The sequence below is a fragment of the Ranitomeya variabilis genome, chromosome 2 (assembly GCF_051348905.1).
Source record: "Ranitomeya variabilis isolate aRanVar5 chromosome 2, aRanVar5.hap1, whole genome shotgun sequence".
Lineage (NCBI taxonomy): Eukaryota > Metazoa > Chordata > Amphibia > Anura > Dendrobatidae > Ranitomeya > Ranitomeya variabilis.
This window is the reverse complement of record NC_135233.1, coordinates 4201522-4224329: the sequence shown is the minus strand read 5'-3', so window position 1 is coordinate 4224329 and position 22808 is coordinate 4201522. Positions and strand designations below refer to the sequence as shown.

At 46.9% G+C, this 22808-nt stretch overlaps 1 protein-coding gene across 1 annotated transcript in view; it reads left to right on the top strand.

Annotated features, from left to right (window-relative positions):
• LOC143804114 (cullin-9-like) overlaps positions 1-22808 on the top strand; it is a 172397-nt gene that overhangs the window by 41718 nt on the left and 107871 nt on the right. Inside the window, exons 2-6 of the mRNA XM_077281866.1 lie at positions 6413-7003; positions 7193-7347; positions 10425-10823; positions 10980-11043; positions 11724-11863. Of these exons, the coding sequence (XP_077137981.1) occupies positions 6421-7003; positions 7193-7347; positions 10425-10823; positions 10980-11043; positions 11724-11863 (1341 nt within the window). The 5' untranslated portion in view covers positions 6413-6420. The remainder of the gene's footprint in view (positions 1-6412; positions 7004-7192; positions 7348-10424; positions 10824-10979; positions 11044-11723; positions 11864-22808) is intronic.

Below are 22808 nucleotides of genomic sequence, written 5' to 3'. Positions count from 1 at the left end.
ATAATATACCCTGTATGTAATAACTGCAGTGTTATAACCAGTGCCCCCTGTATATATATAATATACCCTGTATGTAATAACTGCAGTGTTATAACCATTGCCCCCTGTATATATATAATATACCCTGTATGTAATAACCGCAGAATTATAACCAGTGCCCCCTGTATATATATAATATACCCTGTATGTAATAACTGCAGTGTTATAACCAGTGCCCCCTGTATATATATAATATACCCTGTATGTAATAACTTCAGTATTATAACCAGTGCCCCCTGTATATATATAATATACCCTGTATGTAATAACTGCAGTGTTATAACCAGTGCCCCCTGTATATATATATATATATATATATATATATATATATATATATATATATATATATATATATATATATAATATACCCTGTATGTAATAACTGCAGTATTATAACCAGTGCCCCCTGTATATATATATAATATACCCTGTATGTAATAACTGCAGTATTATAACCAGTGCCCCCTGTATATATATATATAATATACCCTGTATGTAATAACTGCAGTATTATAACCAGTGCCCCCTGTATATATGTAATATACCCTGTATGTAATAACTGCAGTATTATAACCAGTGCCCCCTGTATATATATATAATATACCCTGTATGTAATAACTGCAGTATTATAACCAGTGCCCCCTGTATATATATAATATACCCTGTATGTAATAACTGCAGTATTATAACCAGTGCCCCCTGTATATATATAATATACCCTGTATGTAATAACTGCAGTATTATAACCAGTGCACCCTGTATATATATATAATATACCCTGTATGTAATAACTGCAGTGTTATAACCAGTGCCCCCTGTATATATATATAATATACCCTGTATGTAATAACTGCAGTGTTATAACCAGTGCCCCCTGTATATATATATATATATATAATATACCCTGTATGTAATAACTGCAGTGTTATAACCAGTGCCCCCTGTATATATATATATAATATACCCTGTATGTAATAACTGCAGTATTATAACCAGTGCCCCCTGTATATATGTAATATACCCTGTATGTAATAACTGCAGTATTATAACCAGTGCCCCCTGTATATATATATAATATACCCTGTATGTAATAACTGCAGTATTATAACCAGTGCCCCCTGTATATATATATATATAATATACCCTGGATGTAATAACTGCAGTGCTATAACCAGTGCCCCCTGTATATATATAATATACCCTGTATGTAATAACTGCAGTATTATAACCAGTGTCCCCTGTATATATATAATATACCCTGTATGTAATAACTGCAGTATTATAACCAGTGCCCCCTGTATATATATATAATATACCCTGTATGTAATAACTGCAGTATTATAACCAGTGCCCCCTGTATATATATATAATATACCCTGTATGTAATAACTGCAGTATTATAACCAGTGCCCCCTATATATATATAATATACCCTGTATGTAATAACTGCAGTATTATAACCAGTGCCCCCTGTATACATATAATATACCCTGTATGTAATAACTGCAGTATTATAACCAGTGCCCCCTGTGTATATATATAAAATATACCCTGTATGTAATAACTGCAGTATTATAACCAGTGCCCCCTGTATATATATATAATATACCCTGTATGTAATAACTTCAGTATTATATATATACAGGGGGCACTGGTTATAACACTGCAGTTATTACATACAGGGTATATTATATATATACAGGGGGCACTGGTTATAATACTGCAGTTATTACATACAGGGTATATTATATATATACAGGGGGCACTGGTTATAACACTGCAGTTATTACATACAGGGTATATTATATATATATACAGGGTGCACTGGTTATAATACTGCAGTTATTACATACAGGGTATATTATATATATATATATATATATATATATATATATATATATATATATATATATATATATATATATACAGGGGGCACTGGTTATAATACTGCAGTTATTACATACAGGGTATATTATATATATATACAGGGGGAACTGGTTATAATACTGCAGTTATTACATACAGGGTATATTATATATATATATACAGGGGGCACTGGTTATAATACTGCAGTTATTACATACAGGGTATATTATATATATACAGGGGGCACTGGTTATAACACTGCAGTTATTACATACAGGGTATATTATATATATATACAGGGGGCACTGGTTATAATACTGCAGTTATTACATACAGGGTATATCATATATATATACAGGGGGCACTGGTTATAATACTGCAGTTATTACATACAGGGTATATTATATATATATATATACACAGGGGGCACTGGTTATAATACTGCAGTTATTACATACAGGGTATATTATATATATACAGGGGGCATTGGTTATAACACTGCAGTTATTACATACAGGGTATATTATATATACAGGGGGCACTGGTTATAACACTGCAGTTATTACATACAGGGTATATTATATATATATATATACAGGGGGCACTGGTTATAATACTGCAGTTATTACATACAGGGTATATTATATATATATATACAGGGGGCACTGGTTATAATACTGCAGTTATTATATACAGGGTATATTATATATATATATATACAGGGGACACTGGTTATAATACTGCAGTTATTACATACAGGGTATATTATATATATATACAGGGGACACTGGTTATAACACTGCAGTTATTACATACAGGGTATATTATATATATACAGGGGGCACTGGTTATAACACTGCAGTTATTACATACAGTGTATATTATATATATATACAGGGGGCACTGGTTATAATACTGCAGTTATTACATACAGGGTATATTATATATATATATACAGGGGACACTGGTTATAATACTGCAGTTATTACATACAGGGTATATTATATATATATATATATATATATATATATATATATATATATATATATATATATATATACAGGGGGCACTGGTTATAATACTGCAGTTATTACATACAGGGTATATTATATATATACAGGGGGCACTGGTTATAACACTGCAGTTATTACATACAGGGTATATTATATATATACAGGGGGCACTGGTTATAATACTGCAGTTATTACATACAGGGTATATTATACATATACAGGGGGCACTGGTTATAACACTGCAGTTATTACATACAGGGTATATTATATATATATATATACAGGGGGCACTGGTTATAACACTGCAGTTATTACATGCAGGGTTATTATATATATACTAGACTGTGGCCCGATTCTAATGCATCGGGTATTCTAGAATATGCATGTCCCCGTAGTATGTGATTCGCGGCAGACTGTGCCCGTCGCTGATTGGTCGAGGCAACCTTTATGACATCATCGTCGCCATGGCAACCATTATGACATCATCGTCGCCATGCTGTGCCCATCTCTGATTGGTCGAGGCCGCCCGACAAACCGTCGACCACTCCATATAAGGTATGGTCTACAAACCGCCGACCACTCCATATAAGGTATGGTCTACAAACCGCCGACCACTCCATATAAGGTATGGTCTACAAACCGCCGACCACTCCATATAAGGTATGGTCTACAAACCGCCGACCACTCCATATAAGGTATCCTGTTTGTAGACCATACCTTATATGGAGTGATTTCCAGGACAGACAGACAGACAGACAGACAGACAGAAAGACAGACAGACAGACAGACAGACAGACAGACAGACAGACGGAAAAACCCTTAGACAATTATATATATAGATATACAGGGGGCACTGGTTATAATACTGCAGTTATTACATACAGGGTATATTATATATATACAGGGGGCACTGGTTATAACACTGCAGTTATTACATACAGGGTATATTATATATATATACAGGGGGCACTGGTTATAATACTGCAGTTATTACATACAGGGTATATTATATATATATACAGGGGGCACTGGTTATAATACTGCAGTTACTACATACAGGGTATATTATATATACACAGGGGGCACTGGTTATAATACTGCAGTTATTACATACAGGGTATATTATATATATACAGGGGGCACTGGTTATAATACTGCAGTTATTACATACAGGGTATATTATATATATATACAGGGGGCACTGGTTATAATACTGCAGTTATTACATACAGGGTATATTACATATATACAGGGGGGCACTGGTTATAACACTGCAGTTATTACATACAGGGTATATTATATATATACAGGGGGCACTGGTTATAATACTGCAGTTATTACATACAGGGTATATTATATATATACAGGGGGCACTGGTTATAATACTGCAGTTATTACATACAGGGTATATTATATATATACAGGGGGCACTGGTTATAATACTGCAGTTATTACATACAGGGTATATTATATATATACAGGGGGCACTGGTTATAATACTGCAGTTATTACATACAGGGTATATTATATATATACAGGGGGCACTGGTTATAATACTGCAGTTATTACATACAGGGTATATTATATATATACAGGGGGCACGGGTTATAATACTGCAGTTATTACATACAGGGTATATTATATATATACAGGGGGCACTGGTTATAATACTGCAGTTATTACATACAGGGTATATTATATATATATATACAGGGGGCACTGGTTATAATACTGCAGTTATTACATACAGGGTATATTATATATATATATATACAGGGGGCACTGGTTATAATACTGCAGTTATTACATACAGGGTATATTATATATATACAGGGGGCACTGGTTATAACACTGCAGTTATTACATACAGGGTATATTATATATATACAGGGGGCACTGGTTATAACACTGCAGTTATTACATACAGGGTATATTATATATATATATATACAGGGGGCACTGGTTATAATACTGCAGTTATTACATACAGGGTATATTATATATATACAGGGGGCACTGGTTATAACACTGCAGTTATTACATACAGGGTATATTATATATATACAGGGGGCACTGGATATAACACTGCAGTTATTACATCCAGTGTATATTATATATATATACAGGGGGCACTGGTTATAATACTGCAGTTATTACATACAGGGTATATTATATATATACAGGGGGCACTGGTTATAATACTGCAGTTATTACATACAGGGTATATTATATATATACAGGGGGCACTGGTTATAATACTGCAGTTATTACATACAGGGTATATTATATATATACAGGGGGCACTGGTTATAATACTGCAGTTATTACATACAGGGTATATTATGTATATACAGGGGGCACTGGTTATAATACTGCAGTTATTACATACAGGGTATATTATATATATACAGGGGGCACTGGTTATAATACTGCAGTTATTACATACAGGGTATATTATATATATACAGGGGGCACTGGTTATAATACTGCAGTTATTACATACAGGGTGTATTATATATATATATACAGGGGGCACTGGTTATAACACTGCAGTTATTACATACAGGGTATATTATATATATACAGGGGGCACTGGTTATAATACTGCAGTTATTACATACAGGGTATATTATGTATATACAGGGGGCACTGGTTATAATACTGCAGTTATTACATACAGGGTATATTATATATATATATATACAGGGGGCACTGGTTATAATACTGCAGTTATTACATACAGGGTACATTATATATATACAGGGGGCACTGGTTATAATACTGCAGTTATTACATACAGGGTATATTATATATACAGGGGGCACTGGTTATAATACTGCAGTTATTACATACAGGGTATATTATATATATACAGGGGGCACTGGTTATAACACTGCAGTTATTACATACAGGGTATATTATATATATACAGGGGGCACTGGTTATAACACTGCAGTTATTACATCCAGTGTATATTATATATATATACAGGGGGCACTGGTTATAATACTGCAGTTATTACATACAGGGTATATTATATATATACAGGGGGCACTGGTTATAATACTGCAGTTATTACATACAGGGTATATTATATATATACAGGGGGCACTGGTTATAATACTGCAGTTATTACATACAGGGCATATTATATATATATATACAGGGGGCACTGGTTATAATACTGCAGTTATTACATACAGGGTATATTATATATATACAGGGGGCACTGGTTATAATACTGCAGTTATTACATACAGGGTATATTTTATATATACAGGGGGGCACTGGTTATAACACTGCAGTTATTACATACAGGGTATATTATATATATATATATATATATATATATATATATATATATATATATATATATATATATATACAGGGGGCACTGGTTATAATACTGCAGTTATTACATACAGGGCAGGTAGAAGGATGAGTGATGGGACATTGCCCCCAAGTTTGATCTTGCTCCTTTCCGCTGTGTGTAGTGTCGGCCATGTTGGTGGGGGAGCGGAGGAACGGCAATCTCCTGGTCCAGTTGGCCCCGAAGCTTCAGGCGCAGCCGGAGGAGCTGTTGCGGCAGCGGTGGAGCGTGGACGGTCATGTGGAATATCTGATCCGATGGGCCGTGCACAGCACGGAGGAGTCGGGGTCCGGCAGCAGTGGAGCCACCTCACAAGCGGAGAACAAGTCCTCCAACATCCTCATGTGGATGTCCGCCGAGGAAGTGTACAGCAACTGCCCTACCCTGCTGAGGAAACGGAAGCTGGAGGGGCCCGGAGTGCCGGAGGAGAAGAGCCCCGGGGCACCAGACGAGGGCGCCCTGCAGGAAATGTCAGAAGACGTTCGGATGCTGGTGCAGAGAGCCGCCCGTCAGATGTCGCACAGCTGTGGTCCCGACTCCTCCATCCTCAACACCATCCACGTGCTGAGCGCTTACGCCAGCATCGGCTCGCTGGCCGGGGTCTTCAAGGAGACGGGAGCGCTGGACCTGCTGATGAAAATGCTGTGCAACCCGGAGAAGCAGATCCGCAAGAATGCCGGCAAGATGTTGCGCGCACTGGCGTCGCACGATGCAGGTGAGGCCAGACTACTACTATGGGTGAATGACAGGTAGATGGTCTGAGCCGGGCCACCACCCTGTGGGAGCCGTCGTGCAGCCGTAGAGCCACGTAGACAGACCTGGCGACGCAGGTCATTGCTCCAGCACTGTGCCCTGTGGTTCCGGGTGGTGCCCGCCATGACGGCTGCTTCTGTGTGTTTTGCAGGAAGTCGCGCCCACGTCTTGTTGTCCCTCAGTCAGCAGGACGGCATCGAGCAACACATGGATTTCGAGTCTCGCTTCACACTGCTGCAGCTGTTCGCGGAGACCACCAGCTCGGAGGAACATTGCATCTCCTTTGATGGCATCCACCTCCCTCAGGTGAGTGTAGGCATCACACGGGAAGACGAAGATGATGGGGTGCGATTATCCCACCTGACACCCATCATAAAGAAGCTCCTTGCACCCAATAGTCCTGACCCCACAACAGGTCCTTCGAAGAAACACCGCACCTAGAGAGCTGATCTGTCCCATCCGACTCCGACCTGTATCTTCACATCCAGAGGGGAGAGGAAGGGAGGCTGCTGGTGTCCTCCAGAGGGGAGAGGAAGGGAGGCTGCTGGTGTCCTCCAGAGGGGAGAGGAAGGGAGGCTGCTGGTGTCCTCCAGAGGGGAGGGGAAGGGAGGCTGCTGGTGTCCTCCAGAGGGTAGAGGAGGGGAGGCTGCTGGTGTCCTCCAGAGGGTAGAAGAGGGGAGGCTGCTGGTGTCCTCCAGAGGGTACAGGAAGGGAGGCTGTGGGTGTCCTCCAGAGGGTAGAGGAGGGGAGGCTGTGGGTGTCCTCCAGAGGGTAGAGGAGGGGAGGCTGTGGGTGTCCTCCAGAGGGTAGAGGAGGGGAGGCCGCTGGTGTCCTCCAGAGGGTAGAGGAGGGGAGGCTGTGGGTGTACTCCAGAGAGGAGAGAAAGGGAGGCTGCTGGTGTCCTCCAGAGGGGAGGGGAAGGGAGGCTGCTGGTGTCCTCCAGAGTGGGGAGGAAGGGAGGCTACTGGTGTCCTCCAGAGAGGAGAGGAAGGGAGGCTGCTGGTGTGCCCCAGAGAGGAGAGGAAGGGAGGCTGCTGGTGTCCCCTGGAGAGGAAGGGAGGCTGCTGGTGTCCCCCAGAGAGGAGAGGATGGGAGGCTGCTGGTGTTCTACAGAGAGGAGAGAAAGGGAGGCATCAGGTGCCCTCCAGAGGGGATAAGAAGATAGTCATCAGGTGCCCTCCAGAGGGGAGAGGAAGGGAGACATCAGGTGCCCTCCAGAGGGTAGAGGAAGGGAAGGCTGCGGGTGTCCTCCAGAAGGGAGAGGAAGGGAGGCTGCTGGTGTCCTCCAGAGGGGAGAGGAAGGGGGGCTGCAGGTGCTTTCCAGAGTGGGAGAGAAAGGGAGGCTGCAGATGTCCTCCAGAGGGTAGAGGAAGGGAGGCTGCTGGTGTCTTCCAGAGGAGAGAGGAGGCTGCTGGTGTCCTCCAGAGGGGAGTAGAGGGAGGCTGCTGGTGTCCTCCAGAGGGGAGAGGAGGGGAGGCTGCTGGTGTCCTCCAGAGAGGAGAGGTGGAGAGGCTGCAGGCGCCCTCCAGAGAGGAGAGGTGGAGAGGCTGTGGGTGTCCTCTCCAGAGAGGAGAGGTGGAGAGGCTGTGGGTGTCCTCCAGAGAGGAGGAGAGTCTGCGGGTGTCCTCCAGAGAAGAGAGGTGGAGAGGCTGTGGGTGACTTCCAGAGAGGAGAGGAGGAGAGACTGTGGGTGTCCTCCAGAGAGGAGGGGAGGCTGTGGGTGTCTTCTAGAAAGGAGGGAAGGCTGTGGGTGTCCTCCAGAGAGGAGAAGTGGAGAGGCTGTGGGTGTCTTCCAGAGAGGAGAGGAGGAGAGTCTGTGGGTGTCCTCCAGAGAGGAGGGGAGGCTGTGGGTGTCCTCCAGAGAGGAGGGGAGGCTGTGGGTGTCCTCCAGAGAGGAGAGGATGGAGGCTGCTGGTGTTCTACAGAGAGGAGAGAAAGGGAGGCATCAGGTGCCCTCCAGAGGGGATAAGAAGATAGTCATCAGGTGCCCTCCAGAGGGGAGAGGAAGGGAGACATCAGGTGCCCTCCAGAGGGTAGAGGAAGGGAAGGCTGCGGGTGTCCTCCAGAAGGGAGAGGAAGGGAGGCTGCTGGTGTCCTCCAGAGGGGAGAGGAAGGGGGGCTGCTGGTGTCCTCCAGAGGGTAGAGGAAGGGGGGCTGCAGGTGCTTTCCAGAGTGGGAGAGAAAGGGAGACTGCAGATGTCCTCCAGAAGGTAGAGGAAGGGAGGCTGCAGATGTCCTCCAGAGGGTAGAGGAAGGGAGGCTGCTGGTGTCTTCCAGAGGAGAGAGGAGGCTGCTGGTGTCCTCCAGAGGGGAGTAGAGGGAGGCTGCTGGTGTCCTCCAGAGGGGAGAGGAGGGGAGGCTGCTGGTGTCCTCCAGAGAGGAGAGGTGGAGAGGCTGCAGGCGCCCTCCAGAGAGGAGAGGTGGAGAGGCTGTGGGTGTCCTCTCCAGAGAGGAGAGGTGGAGAGGCTGTGGGTGTCCTCCAGAGAGGAGGAGAGTCTGCGGGTGTCCTCCAGAGAAGAGAGGTGGAGAGGCTGTGGGTGACTTCCAGAGAGGAGAGGAGGAGAGACTGTGGGTGTCCTCCAGAGAGGAGGGGAGGCTGTGGGTGTCTTCTAGAAAGGAGGGAAGGCTGTGGGTGTCCTCCAGAGAGGAGAAGTGGAGAGGCTGTGGGTGTCTTCCAGAGAGGAGAGGAGGAGAGTCTGTGGGTGTCCTCCAGAGAGGAGGGGAGGCTGTGGGTGTCCTCCAGAGAGGAGGGGAGGCTGTGGGTGTCCTCCAGAGAGGAGAGGTGGAGAGGCTGTGGGTGTCTTCCAGAGAGGAGAGGAGGAGAGTCTGTGGGTGTCCTCCAGAGAGGAGGGGAGGCTGTGGGTGTCCTCCAGAGAGGAGGAGAGTCTGTGGGTGTCCTCCAGAGAGGAGGGGATGCTGTGGGTGTCCTCCAGAGAGGAGAGGTGGAGAGGCTGTGGGTGTCTTCCAGAGAGGAGAGGAGGAGAGTCTGTGGGTGTCCTCCAGAATAGAGAGGTGGAGAGGCTCTGGGTGTCTTCCAGAGAGGAGAGGAGGAGAGTCTGCGGGTGTCCTCCAAAGAGGAGAGGAGGCTGTGGGTGTCTTCCAGAGAGGAGGGGAGGCTGTAGGTGTCCTCCAGAGAGGAGGTAAGGCTTTGGGTGTCCTCCAGAAAGGAGAGGAGGGTAGGCTGGTGGTGTCCTGGGAGAGGAGGCTGTAGATCTTGCTGGGGGTGAAGACTAATGTGTTTTCTCCCCGTCCTCCACGATCAGAGGCTTTTTGGTGCGGCGTCTGAGAGTGGATTGGTTGGTGTAGCAGTTGGGGTTCCTCTGTGGACCCTTGGATGTTCTGGGGTGTTATGGTTCTGTGATTGGTTGGTCTTGTTTTGGCAGATCCCGGGGAAGCAGCTCTTCTCATTGGTGAAACGTTACCTGTGTGTGACATCTTTGTTGGACCAGTTGAGCAGTGACCGACCGGACCGAGAGGAGACAGACCACCTCCAGCGCCAGTTTGACTTCTGCATGGCGATGGGCAGCCTGATCTGCGAGCTGGTGCGGGTCATGGGCTACAGGACGGAGGGGCATCCATCTGTGGGTTGGCGTGGATTTGGTGTGCAGCGGCAGTCAAATACCCCCGGGACACACGTTTCCAGCACATGTGAGGACATGGTGCACATACGTCACACTCTGCAGCAGAGGATGGAGGTGCGCATGATCCAGGATCCTCGTGAGATTCGTGTGGGGGATAAGGGCACCTTCTGGCAGCGTGGGCAGGAGATGCCCCCAGGGCAGGTAGGTGTTGTTTGCTCTGCATTGCTTTTTGCGCCTCACTGAAGATCCGCAGCCTCCTCAATCACCCACCGTCCACTCACGTGGCGTTAGGTGCCCAGTCCGTGGGGGAGTAGACAAGTACATGGGCATTTTGTCATGTGTTGTCTTTCCTTCAAGGTTGACGTGCATCAAGCCCTGAAGTGGGGCAAGAAGAATATGGGGGCCGCTAATAATGTAGCAGGTGAGTGCAGATGAAGACACTGGGCAGCCTTGCCATTCTGTGCCCCAGGACAGCTGAGTGCCACCATCACCACTATCACAGAGGTGGTCTCCACATAGAGAACCATTCACCAGTTTTACCCTGTCGCACTGGCCCCATGTTGGACCAGCAGCTGCAGAGCTGAGGACATCATCCTTTTTATTTTTAATTTCTCTCTTGTAAAGTTTAGGTAATAATTTACAATAACACAAGGGGGCGTTACCATAGATTCTTCTCTGGGGGAGTGTACATCTTCCCCTGCATATGGTTGACCAATCATAGGTAGCAGGTGTCATACAGGGGAGGAAGGAACACCCCCCTCTCTTCACTGATCGCTGCAGCTTTGTGTGCAGATACAGCAGAGCTTAGTTATGTATCATTATAAACACTTCCATATCTCATCCCCCTGCAGTTAGTGTGGGAGAAGGGTGAGATACAACTGCAGTGTTAGAGGAGATCTTATCATAAATTATAACCTCAGCTTTGCAAGGGAATGTCCCCACAATGGAGAGAAGAACTGTAAGATAACAGCAACGTTTTCCTCAGCTCTGCAGCTGCTGGTCCTTCATGTGGCCAGTATACAAACTGCTGAAGGGTCCTTCTCACTGCTCCTGTGACCTGCTCTGTGGTTTAAGCCATGCAACTGCTTTGTCTCCTTGCAGAGACCCCAGTGGACCCTGTGTCAAGTACTGGCTGCATCTCACATGCTGACTGGTGGGAACTGCTCTTTTTCATCAGACAACTGAACTGCGAGGACCGGGAGAGAGTGTTGGAGGCTGTTAGACCAGGTGTGCAGAAACCGGTAAGTTGTGGACGACGGGGTGTGCGCAGGCGAAAGAGTTGTGGACGACGGGGTGTGCGCAAGTCCCTGAGCTGCGGATGATGGAGTGTACACAGGCCACTAAGCTGCAGATGGTGGGGTGTGTGCAGGCTGCTGAGCTGCAGATGACAGGCTGTGCGCAACCTGCTGAGCTGCAGATGGCGGGGTGTGTGCAGGCTGCTGAGCTGTGGATGACTGGGTGTCAGCACGCTGCTGAGCTGCAGATGACAGGCTGTGCGCAACCTGCTGAGCTGCAGATGGCGGGGTGTGTGCAGGCTGCTGAGCTGCAGATGGCGGGGTGTGTGCAGGCTGCTGAGCTGCAGATGGCGGGGTGTGTGCAGGCTGCTGAGCTGCAGATGACGGGGTGTGCGCAGGCTGCTGAGCTGCAGATGACGGGGTGTGTGCAGGCCGCTGAGCTGCAGATGACGGGGTGTGTGCAGGCTGCTGAGCTGCAGATGACGGGGTGTGTGCAGGCCGCTGAGCTGCAGATGACTGGGTGTGTACAGGACGCTGAGCTGCAGATGACTGGGTGTGTGCAGGCTGCTGAGCTGCAGATGACGGGGTGTGCGCAGGCTGCTGAGCTGCAGATGACTGGGTGTGTGCAGGCTGCTGAGCTGCAGATGACTGGGTGTGTGCAGGCTGCTGAGCTGCAGATGACGGGGTGTGCGCAGGCTGCTGAGCTGCAGATGACTGGGTGTGCTGTTATGGTTCTCAATGGCAAGAGAACATAGCCCAGCAAACATAAGAACTAGCTCTTGGAAGGATGGAAACTAAACTGACCATGAACTAAACCTGCCGCACAACTAACAGTAGCCGGGTAGCGTAGCCTGCGTTTTATCCCTAGACGCCCAGCGCCGGCCGGAGGACTAACTAATCCTGGCAGAGGAAAATATAGTCCTGGCTCACCTCTAGAGAAATTTCCCCGAAAGGCAGACAGAGGCCCCCACAAATATTGGCGGTGATTTTAGATGAAATGACAAACGTAGTATGAAAATAGGTTTAGCAAAATTGAGGTCCGCTTACTAGATAGCAGGAAGACAGAAAGGGCACTTTCATGGTCAGCTGAAAACCCTATCAAAATACCATCCTGAAATTACTTTAAGACTCTAGTATTAACTCATAACATCAGAGTGGCAATTTCAGATCACAAGAGCTTTCCAGACACAGAAACGAAACTACAGCTGTGAACTGGAACAAAATGCAAAAACAAACAAGGACTAAGTCCAACTTAGCTGGGAGTTGTCTAGCAGCAGGAACATGCACAGAAAGGCTTCTGATTACAATGTTGACCGGCATGGAAGTGACAGAGGAGCAAGGCTAAATAGCGACTCCCACATCCTGATGGAAACAGGTGAACAGAGAGGATGATGCACACCAGTTCAATTCCACCAGTGGCCACCGGGGGAGCCCAAAATCCAATTTCACAACAGTACCCCCCCCTCAAGGAGGGGACACCGAACCCTCACCAGAACCACCAGGGCGATCAGGATGAGCCCTATGAAAGGCACGGACCAAATCGGAGGCATGAACATCAGAGGCAGTCACCCAAGAATTATCCTCCTGACCGTATCCCTTCCATTTGACCAGATACTGGAGTTTCCGTCTGGAAACACGGGAGTCCAAGATTTTTTCCACAACGTACTCCAACTCGCCCTCAACCAACACCGGAGCAGGAGGCTCAACGGAAGGCACAACCGGTACCTCATACCTGCGCAATAATGACCGATGAAAAACATTATGAATAGAAAAAGATGCAGGGAGGTCCAAACGGAAGGACACAGGGTTAAGAATCTCCAATATCTTGTACGGGCCGATGAACCGAGGCTTAAACTTGGGAGAAGAAACCCTCATAGGGACAAAACGAGAAGACAACCACACCAAGTCCCCAACACAAAGCCGAGGACCAACCCGACGCCGGCGGTTGGCAAAAAGCTGAGTCTTCTCCTGGGACAACTTCAAATTGTCCACTACCTGCCCCCAAATCTGATGCAACCTCTCCACCACAGCATCCACTCCAGGACAATCCGAAGATTCCACCTGACCAGAAGAAAATCGAGGATGAAACCCCGAATTACAGAAAAAGGGAGACACCAAGGTGGCAGAACTGGCCCGATTATTGAGGGCAAACTCCGCTAAAGGCAAAAAAGCAACCCAATCATCCTGATCTGCAGACACAAAACACCTCAAATATGTCTCCAAGGTCTGATTCGTCTGCTCGGTCTGGCCATTAGTCTGAGGATGGAAAGCAGACGAGAAAGACAAATCTATGCCCATCCTAGCACAGAATGCTCGCCAAAATCTAGACACGAATTGGGTACCTCTGTCAGAAACGATATTCTCCGGAATACCATGCAAACGGACCACATTTTGAAAAAACAGAGGAACCAACTCGGAAGAAGAAGGCAACTTAGGCAGGGGAACCAAATGGACCATCTTAGAGAAACGATCACACACCACCCAGATGACAGACATCTTCTGAGAAACAGGAAGATCCGAAATAAAATCCATCGAGATGTGCGTCCAGGGCCTCTTCGGGATAGGCAAGGGCAACAACAATCCACTAGCCCGAGAACAACAAGGCTTGGCCCGAGCACAAACGTCACAAGACTGCACGAAGCCTCGCACATCTCGAGACAGGGAAGGCCACCAGAAGGACCTTGCCACCAAATCCCTGGTACCAAAGATACCAGGATGACCTGCCAACGCAGAAGAATGAACCTCAGAAATGACTTTACTGGTCCAATCATCAGGAACAAACAGTCTACCAGGTGGGCAACGATCAGGTCTATCCGCCTGAAACTCCTGCAAGGCCCGCCGCAGGTCTGGAGAAACGGCAGACAATATCACTCCATCCTTAAGGATACCTGTAGGTTCAGAATTACCAGGGGAGTCAGGCTCAAAACTCCTAGAAAGGGCATCCGCCTTAACATTCTTAGAACCCGGCAGGTAGGACACCACAAAATTAAACCGAGAGAAAAACAACGACCAGCGCGCCTGTCTAGGATTCAGGCGTCTGGCGGACTCAAGATAAATTAGATTTTTGTGGTCAGTCAATACCACCACCTGATGTCTAGCCCCCTCAAGCCAATGACGCCACTCCTCAAAAGCCCACTTCATGGCCAAAAGCTCCCGATTCCCAACATAATAATTCCGCTCGGCGGGCGAAAATTTACGCGAGAAAAAAGCACAAGGTCTCATCACGGAGCAATCGGAACTTCTCTGCGACAAAACCGCCCCAGCTCCGATTTCAGAAGCGTCGACCTCAACCTGAAAAGGAAGAGCAACATCAGGCTGACGCAACACAGGGGCGGAAGAAAAGCGGCGCTTAAGCTCCTTTATATATTCTCGCATAGCAGCATGTTCAGGCACAGACAGATTAAATAAACGACCCTTAGGGTATTTACTACCCGGAATCAAATCTATGGCACAATCGCACTCCCGGTGCGGAGGTAATGAACCAAGCTTAGGTTCTTCAAAAACGTCACGATATTCAGTCAAGAATTCAGGAATCTCAGAGGGAATAGATGATGAAATGGAAACCACAGGTACATCCCCATGCGTCCCCTTACATCCCCAGCTTAACACAGACATAGCTTTCCAGTCAAGGACTGGGTTATGAGATTGCAGCCATGGCAATCCAAGCACCAACACATCATGTAGGTTATACAGCACAAGAAAGCGAATAATCTCCTGGTGATCCGGATTAATCCGCATAGTTACTTGTGTCCAGTATTGTGGTTTATTGCTAGCCAATGGGGTGGAGTCAATCCCCTTCAGGGGTATAGGAGTTTCAAGAGGCTCCAAATCATACCCACAGCGTTTGGCAAAGGACCAATCCATAAGACTCAAAGCGGCGCCAGAGTCGACATAGGCATCCGCGGTAATAGATGATAAAGAACAAATCAGGGTCACAGATAGAATAAACTTAGACTGTAAAGTGCCAATTGAAACAGACTTATCAAGCTTCTTAGTACGCTTAGAGCATGCTGATATAACATGAGTTGAATCACCGCAATAGAAGCACAACCCATTTTTTCGTCTAAAATTCTGCCGTTCACTTCTGGACAGAATTCTATCACATTGCATATTCTCTGGCGTCTTCTCAGTAGACACCGCCAAATGGTGCACAGGTTTGCGCTCCCGCAGACGCCTATCGATCTGGATAGCCATTGTCATGGACTCATTCAGACCCGCAGGCACAGGGAACCCCACCATAACATCCTTAATGGCATCAGAGAGACCCTCTCTGAAATTCGCCGCCAGGGCGCACTCATTCCACTGAGTAAGCACAGCCCATTTACGGAATTTCTGGCAGTATATTTCAGCTTCGTCTTGCCCCTGAGATAGGGACATCAAGGCCTTTTCCGCCTGAAGTTCTAACTGAGGTTCCTCATAAAGCAACCCCAAGGCCAGAAAAAACGCATCCACATTGAGCAACGCAGGATCCCCTGGAGCCAATGCAAAAGCCCAATCCTGAGGGTCGCCCCGGAGCAAAGAAATCACAATCCTGACCTGCTGAGCAGGATCTCCAGCAGAGCGAGATTTCAGGGACAAAAACAACTTGCAATTATTTTTGAAATTTTGAAAGCAAGATCTATTCCCCGAGAAAAATTCAGGCAAAGGAATTCTAGGTTCAGATATAGGAACATGAACAACAAAATCTTGTAAGTTTTGAACTTTCGTGGTGAGATTATTCAAACCTGCAGCTAAACTCTGAATATCCATTTTAAACAGGTGAACACAGAGCCATTCCAGGATTAGAAGGAGAGAGAGAGAGAAAGGCTGCAATATAGGCAGACTTGCAAGAGATTCAATTACAAGCACACTCAGAACTGAGAAAAAAAAAAATCTTCAGCAGACTTCTCTTTTCTCTCCTTTCTCTGTCAATTAATTTAACCCTTTGAGGCCGGTCAAACTGTTATGGTTCTCAATGGCAAGAGAACATAGCCCAGCAAACATAAGAACTAGCTCTTGGAAGGATGGAAACTAAACTGACCATGAACTAAACCTGCCGCACAACTAACAGTAGCCGGGTAGCGTAGCCTGCGTTTTATCCCTAGACGCCCAGCGCCGGCCGGAGGACTAACTAATCCTGGCAGAGGAAAATATAGTCCTGGCTCACCTCTAGAGAAATTTCCCCGAAAGGCAGACAGAGGCCCCCACAAATATTGGCGGTGATTTTAGATGAAATGACAAACGTAGTATGAAAATAGGTTTAGCAAAATTGAGGTCCGCTTACTAGATAGCAGGAAGACAGAAAGGGCACTTTCATGGTCAGCTGAAAACCCTATCAAAATACCATCCTGAAATTACTTTAAGACTCTAGTATTAACTCATAACATCAGAGTGGCAATTTCAGATCACAAGAGCTTTCCAGACACAGAAACGAAACTACAGCTGTGAACTGGAACAAAATGCAAAAACAAACAAGGACTAAGTCCAACTTAGCTGGGAGTTGTCTAGCAGCAGGAACATGCACAGAAAGGCTTCTGATTACAATGTTGACCGGCATGGAAGTGACAGAGGAGCAAGGCTAAATAGCGACTCCCACATCCTGATGGAAACAGGTGAACAGAGAGGATGATGCACACCAGTTCAATTCCACCAGTGGCCACCGGGGGAGCCCAAAATCCAATTTCACAACAGTGTGCGCAGGCTGCTGAGCTGCAGATGACGGGGTGTGTGCAGGCTGCTGAGCTGCAGATGACTGGGTGTGCGCAGGCTGCTGAGCTGCAGATGACGGGGTGTGTGCAGGCTGCTGAGCTGCAGATGACGGGGTGTGTGCAGGCCGCTGAGCTGCAGATGACTGGGTGTGTGCAGGCTGCTGAGCTGCAGATGACGGGGTGTGCGCAGGCTGCTGAGCTGCAGATGACTGGGTGTGCGCAGGCTGCTGAGCTGCAGATGACGGGGTGTGTGCAGGCTGCTGAGCTGCAGATGACTGGGTGTGTGCAGGCCTCTGAGCTGCAGATGACTGGGTGTGTGCAGGGTGCTGAGCTGCAGATGACGGGGTGTGCGCAGGCTGCTGAGCTGCAGATGACTGGGTGTGTGCAGGCCGCTGAGCTGCTGATGACGGGGTGTGCAGGCTGCTGAGCTGCAGATGACTGGGTGTGTGCAGGCCGCTGAGCTGCTGATGACTGGGTGTGTGCAGGCTGCTGAGCTGCAGATTATGGGGTGCACACAGTATATGGGATATTATTTTACAAATTTTATTAGGGGCCGCACAAAAGATTGTTACATAAACTGTGTCACTGGGATAACAACTACAAAGAAACAAGTGCCGAGGAGTCAGGACAACACTGATTATTCCGGGGTCACTGATCATTCTGGAGTCACTGATTATTCCGGAATCACTTATCATTCCGGGGTCACTGATTGTTCTGGAGTTACTGGTTATTCCGGGGTCACTGATCATTCCGGGGTCACTGATCATTCCGGGGTCACTGATTATTCCGGAATCACTGATCATTCTGGAATCACTGATTATTCCGGGGTCACTGATTATTCCGGGGTCACTGATTATTCCGGGGTCACTGATTATTCTGGGGTCACTGATTGTTCTGGAGTTACTGATCTTTCCGGGGTCACTGATCATTCCGGGGTCACTGATTATTCTGGGGTCACTGATTGTTCTGGAGTCACTGATTATTCCGGGGTCACTGATTATTCCGGGGTCACTGATCATTCCGGGGTCACTGATTATTCCGGAATCACTGATCATTCCGGGGTCACTGATTATTCCGGGGTCACTGATTATTCCAGAATCACTGATCATTCCGGGGTCACTGATCATTCTGGGGGTCACTGATTATTCCGGAATCACTGATTAGTCCAGGGTCACTGATCATTCCGGGGTCACTGATTGTTCTGGAGTTACTGATTATTCCGGAGTTACTGATTATTCCGGGGTCACTGATTATTCTGGAATCTGTTATAATTGAACTGGTGGTTAGGAGCACTAGAAATGACCAGATGAGCAAACTAGTATTACAGGACGAGCTCTGGGAAGTGGGAGCTCTGCAGACCGCAGCCCCTACTCCTATCAACAACAACTAGAAATAGCCGTGGAGCATTCCTGACTCTGCCTAGACGCCTCTTCCAGCCTAAGAGCTAACTACCCCTAAAGATATAAAATACAGCCTACCTTGCCTCACAGAAATTCCCCAAAGAAATAGGCAGCCCCCACATATATTGACTGTGAGTTAAGATGGAAGTCACAAACACAGAATGAAATAGGTTTCAGCATAGGAGGCCAGACTTAACTAAACAGACTGAGGATAGAAAAGGTATCTTTGCGGTCAGTATAAAACACTAACAAAAAACCACGCAGAGCGTGCAAAAGAAACCACCGCACCGACTCACGGCGCGGTGGTGCCACTCTGCATCCCAGAGCTTCCAGCTAACAGAACAAAATCATTATAGCAAGCTGGACAAAAACACAGTGGTAACAAATAAGCTAGCAGAAACTTAGCTTTTGCTGAAGTAGACAGGTCATCAGAAAGATCCAAGAGAACTGAACCAGAACTAGGACATTGACAGCTGGCATCAAGTAACGATCTGAGTGGAGTTAAATAGAGCAGCCAGCCAAGGCCTCAACGAGATCAGCTGGAGAATGAATCTCAGAACCAGCAGCTCCACTCACAGCCACCAGAGGGAGTCCATGAACAGAACTCGCCGAAGTACCATTCATAACCACAGGAGGGAGCTCGAGAACAGAATTCACAACAGTACCCCCCCCCCCTTGAGGAGGGGTCACCGAACCCTCACTAGAGCCTCCAGGCCGATCCGGACGAGCCAAATGAAAGGCACGAACAAGATCGGCAGCATGAACATCAGAGGCAGCCACCCAGGAATTATCCTCCTGACCATAACCTTTCCACTTGACTAGGTACTGAAGTTTCCGTCTCGAAATACGTGAATCCAAAATCTTCTCCACCACATACTCCAACTCCCCCTCAACCAACACCGGGGCAGGAGGATCAACGGAGGGAACCATAGGAGCCACATATCTCCGCAATAACGACCTATGGAACACATTATGGATGGTGAAAGAAGCTGGAAGGTCCAAACGAAATGACACAGGATTAAGAATTTCAGAAATCTTATAAGGACCAATGAAACGAGGCTTAAACTTAGGAGACGAAACCTTCATAGGAACAAAACGAGACGACAACCAAACCAAATCCCCAACACGAAGTCGGGGACCAACACAGCGACGGCGGTTAGCGAAACGTTGAGCCTTCTCCTGGGACAATGTCAAATTGTCCACTACGTGAGTCCAAATTCGCTGCAACCTGTCCACCACAGAATCCACACCAGGACAGTCCGAAGGCTCAACCTGCCCTGAAGAAAAACGAGGGTGGAAAACAGAATTACAGAAAAAAGGCAAAACCAAAGTGGTCGAGCTGGCCCGATTATTAAGGGCGAACTCAGCCAAAGGCAAGAAGGACACCCAATCATCCTGATCAGCAGAAACAAAGCATCTCAGATATGTTTCCAAAGTCTGTTTGGTTCGTTCGGTTTGGCCATTTGTCTGAGGATGGAAAGCTGAAGAAAAAGACAAATCAATGCCCATCTTAGCACAAAAGGACCGCCAAAATCTTGAAACAAACTGGGAACTTCTGTCCGACACGATGTTCTCCGGAATGCCATGTAAACGAACCACATGCTGAAAAAACAATGGAACCAAATCAGAGGAGGAAGGCAATTTAGGCAAAGGTACCAAATGGACCATCTTAGAGAAGTGATCACAAACCACCCAGATAACTGACATCCTCTGAAAGACAGGGAGATCTGAAATATAATCCATGGAAATGTGCGTCCAGGGCCTTTTCGGGACCGGCAAGGGCAAAAGCAACCCACTGGCACGAGAACAGCAGGGCTTAGCCCGAGCACAAGTCCCACAGGACTGCACAAAAGAACGCACATCTCGTGACAAGGAAGGCCACCAAAAGAACCTAGCCACCAAATCTCTGGTACCAAAGATTCCAGGATGACCAGCCAACACCGAACAATGAACCTCAGAGATAACTCTACTAGTCCATCTATCAGGGACAAACAGCTTCTCCGCTAGACAACGGTCAGGTCTATCAGCCTGAAACTCCTGCAGCACCCGCCGCAAATCAGGGGAGATGGCAGACAAAATTACCCCCTCTTTGAGAATACCAGCCGGCTCAGGAACTCCCGGAGAATCAGGCACAAAACTCCTTGAAAGGGCATCAGCCTTCACATTCTTAGAACCCGGAAGGTACGAAACCACAAAATTGAAGCGGGAGAAAAACAGCGACCATCGAGCCTGTCTAGGATTCAACCGCTTGGCAGACTCGAGATAAGTCAGATTCTTGTGATCCGTCAAGACCACCACGCGATGCTTGGCTCCTTCAAGCCAATGTCGCCACTCCTCAAACGCCCACTTCATAGCCAACAACTCTCGATTGCCCACATAATAATTGCACTCAGCAGGCGAAAACTTTCTAGAAAAGAAAGCACATGGTTTCATCACAGAGCCATCACAACCTCTTTGAGACAAAACAGCCCCTGCTCCAATCTCAGAAGCATCCACCTCGACCTGAAACGGGAGCGAAACATCTGGCTGACACAACACAGGGGCAGAAGAAAAACGACGCTTCAGCTCCTGAAAAGCCTCAACGGCCGCAGAGGACCAATTGACCACATCAGCACCTTTCTTGGTCAAATCAGTCAATGGTTTAACAACACTAGAAAAATTAGCGATGAAGCGACGGTAAAAATTAGCAAAGCCCAGGAATTTCTGAAGGCTCTTCACAGAAGTAGGCTGAGTCCAATCATAAATGGCCTGAACTTTAACAGGGTCCATCTCGATAGTAGAAGGGGAAAAAATGAAACCCAAAAATGAAACCTTCTGAACTCCAAAGAGACATTTAGACCCCTTCACAAACAAGGAATTAGCACGAAGGACCTGGAACACCATTCTGACCTGCTTCACATGAGACTCCCAATCGTCCGAAAAGACCAAAATATCATCCAAATATACAATCATGAATCTATCCAGGTACTTTCAGAAGATGTCATGCATAAAGGACTGAAACACAGATGGAGCATTAGAAAGCCCGAATGGCATCACCAAGTACTCAAAATGGCCCTCGGGCGTATTAAATGCTGTTTTCCATTCGTCGCCCCGTTTAATACGCACAAGATTATACGCCCCTCGAAGATCTATCTTGGTGAACCAGCTAGCCCCTTTAATCCGAGCAAACAAATCAGACAGTAGCGGCAAAGGGTACTGAAATTTGACGGTGATTTTATTGAGAAGGCGGTAATCTATACAAGGTCTCAGAGAACCATCCGTCTTGGCCACAAAAAAGAACCCTGCTCCCAACGGTGATGACGACGGGAGAATATGCCCTTTCTCCAAGGACTCCTTTATATAACTCCGCATAGCGGCGTGTTCTGGCACAGATAAATTGAACAGTCGGCCCTTCGGAAACTTACTACCAGGAATCAAATTAATAGCACAATCGCAATCCCTATGAGGAGGTAGGGCACTGGATTTGGGCTCATCAAATACATCCCGGTAATCTGACAAGAACTCAGGGACTTCAGAAGCATGGGAAGACGAAATAGACAACAATGGGACATCCCCATGTACCCCTTGACAACCCCAGCTGGATACAGACATTGATTTCCAATCCAATACTGGATTATGGACCTGTAGCCATGGCAAACCGAAAACGACCACATGATGCAGATTATGCAACACCAAAAAGCGAATATCCTCCTGATGTGCAGGAGCCATGCCCATGGTCAATTGAGTCCAGTACTGAGGCTTATTCTTGGCCAAAGGCGTAGCATCAATTCCTCTCAATGGAATAGGATACTAGGGCTCCAAGAAAAAACACAGCGCCTGGCAAACTCCAAGTCCATCAAATTCAGAGCAGCGCCTGAATCCACA